The following is a 7,253-nucleotide window of genomic DNA, read 5'->3' on the forward strand; positions in this document are numbered from 1 at the left end:
AATGTTAAGAAAATCATAAGAAAGAGAACATACATTTATAGTACTGTACAGTATTTATTGGAAAAAAATCCACATTTAAGTGAACCTGTGCAGTTCAAACCCATGTTGTTCAAGGGTCACCTGTGTTTAGAGGTAGAGGTGACACATTTTCTCAAAGACCCAATGTGGGGTGGGAGAAAAAGAAAAAGAAGCAAGGTTTTTGGCCTAAGCAACTAGAAGGATGGAGTTGCTGTTGATTGAGGCAGAAGAGGCTGAAGAAGGAGCAGGTTAGTTTTGGACATGTAAGACTGAGAAGCCACTAGACATGCAGATGGAGATGTTAGTAAGCAGTTTGATTTCAGGTCTGGATTCAAGGGAGAGAGGTCCAGGCTAGTGATAGGAATTTCAGGGTCATCAGCACAGAGGTGAAATTCGAAGCCTTTAGAATGGATGAGATTCCCTTAGGGTGTGAATGTATTTATAAAAGAGAAGTCTAAAGAGTGAGTTCTGCTGGGGCGCTCCTGCATTTAGTGCTGGGAAATGAGGGAGAACCAGCAAAAGAGGCTTTAAAGGAAGAGCCCAAAAGGTGAGAGTAAATCCATATGAGAGGTGAAAATATTTCAAGGAAGAGACAGTCATCAAATGGGTTAAAACAGCATTTTACAAACTCTAAAATCAGTCAGCATATATTAAAACACTTACTAGGTACCAGGCACTGGTGATTTAATCAACCACTCAGTCAATCAATGAGCAAGAAAGCCATGGCCCCCCGCCCTCCGGGAGCCCTCAGTATTATAGTGGAGACTGGTGTGTATTCAAATTAGCAGGGCTATGTAAATGAGTAAGACAAACACTGTACCAGGTAGGAGCCTAGCACAAAAGGAAGGAGTGAGCAGTTTTCCTTTGACTCCTCTAGGCAATCTCATGCTCATGGCTTTAACTTCCCACTCTGCCTTTTCCTTAAATCCATATTTTCAGTCCCAACCTCTCTTCCTAGCTTTAAAATCACATCCAAGTGCTAGACCTCCTTACAAAATGTTCCCTGCTATGTACCTCACACATACCATATGGTTGGCCCTCCATGTACCTGGGTTCTGTATCCACGGATTCAACCAACAGCGGATCAAAATATTCTAAAAAATAAAAATTAATGATACAACAATAAAAATAATACATATAATGCAATACAGTATAACAACTATTTACATAGCATTTACATTGTAATAGGTATTATAAATAATCTAGAGATGATTTAAAGTGTGTGGGAGGATGTGCATATGTAACATGGAAATACTACTACACTATTTTATGTGAGGGACTCAAGCATCGTGGATTTTGGTATCTGTGGGGGTCCTGGAACCTATACCCCTTGGATACTAAGGGACGACTGTATGTCCAAAATTGAATTTATTATTTCTGTTTTTCTCCCTCTCTTTCCTTAAGACCCTACCTTGCCAGATATACAAACACATGATAAAGATATGATTACAAAAATAATATGGCCCTGCTATAAATATATCAGAAACACAATAGTGTGTATATAAATATGTAACTTTAATATACCATAAAAGTGGCATTAGTAATTAGTGCTGGGACAACTAGTTAGGTATTTGAGAAATGAGAATCAATTTAGATTCTCACTTCATACCTTTTACCATCATGAACCCTACATGGATTAAGGACTTATGTATAAATAAATCAAACTGTAAAAACTAGAAGCAAGTAAGTATGAGTAAATATCACATATTTGGATGGGCTTTTTAAAGCAAAAGACAATGGATGTAATCTTCACCATCACCCCTAACTTCCTCAGCCCGTATTCTATCACAGATGTCCCACTGCTCCCAGTCACCTAACCCAGAAACCAAAATGTCATTCGCTGTTCTTTTCTCTCCTCATCCCCTCACTCAGGCAATCTCTAAGTCCTGCTGGTTTACCTCTTAGCATTTCTCTAATCTCCCTCTTCTCCATTTCTGTTGCCCCTGCTGTCTTCTAATTGCTTATTCCTACCATCACTTCTCACTGTTTGAAATAACCTGCTGACCAGTTTCCTTCACTCCAGGATTGTCTTCCATATAGCTGCCAGAGGGATCTTTCTACAGCACACCCCTGACCCTTCCTAGAATGTCTCAGTGGCTTCCCATTTGCCTCCCAGGTGAAATCCAAACTCTTGTGCAAGGCTCCCAGTGCCCCAGAGCCTGGGTTCTCCTCGGAGGAGCAATTACTCTCTGCAGCGATTCCAGAGCAGTCATGTGGGCTGGGCGTATGTGCCTGCTGAGCAACTTGCCGCATCTCTCCTTGGCTTGTTGTGAAGCAGCAGTCTGGGGACTCATCACAGAGTGACCCATTGCATCACTTTCTAGCAAATCTTCCCTTGCCTCACTTGCCCTCCCTGCCCTGGGCCTGCAAACACAAAGAACTTATCCTCTAGGCACAGTGGCTAGGACCCACGATAGTTTTAGGAGCCCAAGAAAATGTTTTAATTTGAATTTATGTTAAAATCAGAAAAAAATAAGTATTATAATAATAATGAATATATGATAGTGAATCCAGCCTGGATTATATTCCTCTTTATACCAATGCAGTCATAAAATTTATGACTAAAATTAATAGAACAAAAGAAAGGAAGAAAAAATAAAAATAAATTTATTACTATATTCATTTTAAAATAATATATAAAATAAATATGTTTTAACATTTTAATGAAGGAAGGGACCCATGAAAGCAAATGTGCCTAGGACCCACAAAAATCTTAATGCAGTCTTGATTGCATTTCCTGTATAAAGTATTTGCACTTTAATCTTTGCTTCAAGCTCTGCTTTTTAGAAAACCACAGCTTTCATTTTCATGCTTATTACCTCATGGGTGCAAGATGACTGCTGCATCTCCAGACACCTCCGTATTCCAGGAAAAAGGGGATAGAGTACCTCTGTTCTTGGTTTTCAAGAAAGCACAAAGCTTTATCATAAAGCCACTCCAGCAGACTTCTGTGTCCATCTCATGGCCAGAATGTCACACAGATCTAACTGCAAGGGTGGTTGAGGATCCAGTAGTTAACATCCCAGCCTCTGGAGTAGAGAAAGAGTGTTGAGTGCTGCCCACTGAGGCCTCTGTGATCTGACCCCATGCTTCCCTTCTAGGCCCATCTTTGGTCACCCCTGACTCACATGCAGTGCTCCAGCAATGCCCCACTGTTTGGAGTGTTCCCTCTGTGCTATACCTTTTATCACATCACACCTTTGCTCAAACTCTCCCTGCCACCTGCCCTCCTCCCCTTTCCCATCTTGCCCTCCTGCAGGCAGGGTTCCCTGACATCTCCTCCCACCTCATCCTCAGTGAGAAGCCCAGCCTTGTCACTTTCATAATACCCACATAGTTGCACCAAGGGACTGCCTGGGATTGCTAATTATCTGTCTGTGTGCCTTCCTCCTTTGTGTCAGTGGTGCCCACTACTGTGCCTGATTCATGTTGAATCTTGATGAAAGCTGATCTTCCCTCATTATCCTCTTTTACCTCTGTTTGCAGGCTCAGATAAGAGTCAGGGCATGTTGGCCTTGTCCATCAGTCCCAATCGGCGATACCTCGCTATCTCCGAGACTGTGCAAGAAAAACCCACCATCACCGTTTATGAACTGTCATCCATCCCTTGCCGGAAGCGCAAAGTCCTTAATAATTTTGACTTCCCAGTTCAGAAATTTATTAGCATGGCTTTTTCTCCAGACTCCAAATACCTATTGACTCAGACATCACCTCCAGAGTCAAACCTTGTCTATTGGCTGTGGGAAAAACAGAAAGTAATGGCCATTGTTAGAACCGACGCACAGAACAACCCTATCTACCAGGTACCTCCTAGTGTAACAAGTATTGTGCAAACTATTGAAAATAGTTAAGTTCTCTCTTTTGTTGAATGCTTCCTATGTACCACGGTGCTAATTTCTTACATGCATTTGAAAATTTAGCCTCACAACAACTATATAAGATATGCATGTTTACTATCCCCATTTTACAGATGAGACAACTGAGGTTAAGTAACTTACCCAAGATTACAGAGGTAGTGAGTAGCAGAGCCAGGAGTTCCCTAACTCCAGCTCCTGTCTTCTTTTCTCTGGCTCAGAGCTGCTTTCTGGTCACAGGTTGGGCCCCAGGTGGTTTAATAAAACCTGATGTCTCTCCCTGATCCTGGCCTCTTTCCAGCAGTATTGCTGGGCAGAAGGAAGATTTCAGGAATGGAATGTAAAGTGGTAGATTTTTAGGAAGCTATCAATGAAGTTGCAGTTTTATGGGGAACAGAATTTTCTATTGTGGTTTGAGGGCAAATGAAGATCCTGGCCTCTTTCCAGCAGTATTGCTGGGCAGAAGGAAGATTTCAGGAATGGAATGTAAAGTGGTAGATCTTTAGGAAGCTGTCAATGAAGTTGCAGTTTTATGGGGAACAGAATTTTCTATTGTGGTTTGAGGGCAAATGAAGGGGGTCCATCAGGGGGTTGGTTGACTGCTTAGGCAGGGGAGATCTTAAGGAGGTTTTTTATCTTGATACAGCCACACCAGTCCAGGATCTAAAACTCAGTTTTACAAGTTCTAGAACTCAGATCTGTTCATGTTCAAAGACTGTAGCTAATCAGTGGCCCAGCCACAGGTTCAATTATTCAGCTCACAAGAGGTTGGTGTGTTAACTAGCACATCACAACCAGAATACTCACGCCATTTATCCAGGGTATTCCCTTCCTGGGAATACAGAAGTTGAGAGGTGAAATTAGTGATCAGAAGGTTGCTTGGTGATCACAGAATCAGACAAAAGGCAGGTAGAACAAGATTCTTTTGTCCAGGCCGTGGTGAGGCCTGATGAAGCATCCCTGTTCAGAGCAAAGAGCATCTCCTCTCAGGTCAGTGCAGTAAACGCATAGTGGATGCCCACCGTGAACCCAGCGCTGGGAATGCAGAGATGAAAGAGCCACAGCCCTTCAAGTTGCTCACCACCTCGTGGGGACAGCAGGTTGACTGCCCGTTACTGAACACTGGGACGAGAGTGACAGTTGAAGGAAGCCCCGTTGACAGGAGACCACATAACATCCCCTAACACGTGGGCCCTTTTGCCCTGGACAGGGCTCCGTAAGCCTGCCAGACCCTCATTGTTCTGTGTTTCGGCTAAGCCTCATTTTATTTGTTGGCACAGAGTTTGGCTATTGTCAAAACCTGCTCATTCTGCTGTATGATTTTTGTGGATTTCCTAGTTTAAGACTCACAGGCCCTACAAATATAATGGATATAGATGAGTGCCCTTATCAAATGTGATATAAAATTACATGCTTAGTGATATTTAAAGGACATTCTGAGCTACTGGATATAAATATTCACCGCTAAAATGGGAAATAATTTTATCAAGGTTAGTTTTATAAATCTTTTCTTACATTCTGTCATATTTCACAGGTGAGCTTCAATCCCCAGGATAACACTCAGGTTTGTGTCACTGGAAATGGGATGTTTAAGCTTCTTCGTTTTGCCGAGGGAACCCTGAAGCAAACCAATTTTCAGAGGGGAGAACCCCAGAACTATCTAGCCCATGCCTGGGTGTCTGATGACAAGATTATTGTTGGCACTGATACAGGCAAACTCTTCCTCTTTGAATCTGGAGATCAACGCTGGGAGACGAGTATTATGGTCAAGGAGCCCACCAGTGGCTCCAAGAGCCTGGAGGTCATCCAGGAATCAGAGAGGTAAGGTGCCCTCTGGGCTGGTGCTCAGACACTCGTCGTACTAACAGCATTCTACAGAAAAGAGCATTCGTCAAAAACTACTTGTAGCCCCTCTGCCTTGAAAGTCACCTATGTTCACTTTCCCTCTTCCTTTCTAGTGTCCATTTACATTCAAGCACAAATTTGATGGTTATAACCATAGCTTAGATATAATTCTTTTTATTTCTATACCTAACCTCATTTTATAAGCATTTTAGTATAACTGGTCTTCAAAATTGTAGTCTTTCAAAATATAATTTTTAGTGGCTGTCTAATTTACTGAATTGGTTAAATAAATGTCCACTGAGCCCTTGCAGTGTGCAAGTCATCTTGCTAGGGGCTGGGGACACGGGTCCTCAAGAAACTTACAATTCATTTGGAGGCAACCGGCCAACAAAGACGTGCAAGGAGATGTAGGTAAATCTGATGGAGGATATGGGGTGAAGGTGGGAGTCAGGAAGCAGTGGTCAATTTTGCCTCTGAGATAACCAGTAAGAATCGTGTCTCACACGTATTGGACTGCAGCAGTGGGTGTATCATACACTGCTGTAAGCACTTCATATACATTCCCATTTGAGTCTTACCCTATGTAGTACATTTTATTATCACACCCATCTTATAGACAAGGAAACTTAGGCTCAAAGAAGTTAAGTGACTCAACCAAGATGACAACGCTCTTAAGAGGCAGGATTGGGATTCAAACCCAGATCTGGCTCTAGAACCTGAGCCCTCAACCACAATGGCATCCTGTAGATTCTTCTTGCTTTCAGTCCACCCATTTTTCACCATCCCCCCTTGCCAAAGACATCTCCTTTTGTGTTGTGAACTTCTCCAGTTTGCTGTGTTCAGTATCCTTCAGCAAGTCCAGATCTCCCAGGATAAACCCAGACTCCTCAGCGTGGCTCACACATCTCTGCTGCCTTCTCCCTTCTGCAGCTCTCTCCTCTGTCCACCGCACATGCCCCGAGCATTCTCTTGCTTCTGGGCTTGGCTAGGTGCAGTTCCCACTGTCCCGCACCCCTACCTCATTCTCCTAGATACATACACATAACACGGCATACTCCGGTGTGGCCTTCAGGTCTCAGCTGGGAGCTCAACTCAGATAGGTGCACCTGCTCTGTAACTGTAGGTGCAGTTCCCACTGTCCCGCACCCCTACCTCATTCTCCTAGATACATACACATAACACGGCATACTCTGGTGTGGCCTTCAGGTCTCAGCTGGGAGCTCAACTCAGATAGGTGCACCTGCTCTGTAACTGTGCTCAGAAAACCCTTGTTACCTGCTGCCTGGCTGCTCCCATCTTACTCAGCTGCCCCCAACAGTGTTTAGCACAGATCCCCCTACACTATATGCTTCTGAGGGCAAGAAGTGTGTCAATCTTATTGACCATTATTTCACAGAGCTATTAACATAACTCCAAATAAATACTTGTTATATGAATAAATAAAGAAAATGGAAACCTGGATTCAAATTTCAGCACTACCACTTACTAGTGGTGTGATCTTAGAAAACTCAACCCCCTCTGAGCCATTTTTTCCTG

General features: G+C 43.0%; 1 protein-coding gene across 1 annotated transcript in view; it reads left to right on the forward strand.

Moving 5' to 3' along the window:
* LOC103608795 (WD repeat-containing protein 65-like) overlaps positions 1–7,253 on the forward strand; it is a 30,105-nt gene that overhangs the window by 7,317 nt on the left and 15,535 nt on the right. The window contains exons 3-4 of the mRNA XM_008593190.1: positions 3,505–3,821; positions 5,407–5,693. Coding sequence (XP_008591412.1) covers positions 3,505–3,821; positions 5,407–5,693 — 604 coding nt within the window. The remainder of the gene's footprint in view (positions 1–3,504; positions 3,822–5,406; positions 5,694–7,253) is intronic.

The sequence above is a fragment of the Galeopterus variegatus genome, unplaced genomic scaffold (assembly GCF_000696425.1).
Source record: "Galeopterus variegatus unplaced genomic scaffold, G_variegatus-3.0.2 Scaffold8857, whole genome shotgun sequence".
NCBI classification, from domain to species: domain Eukaryota; kingdom Metazoa; phylum Chordata; class Mammalia; order Dermoptera; family Cynocephalidae; genus Galeopterus; species Galeopterus variegatus.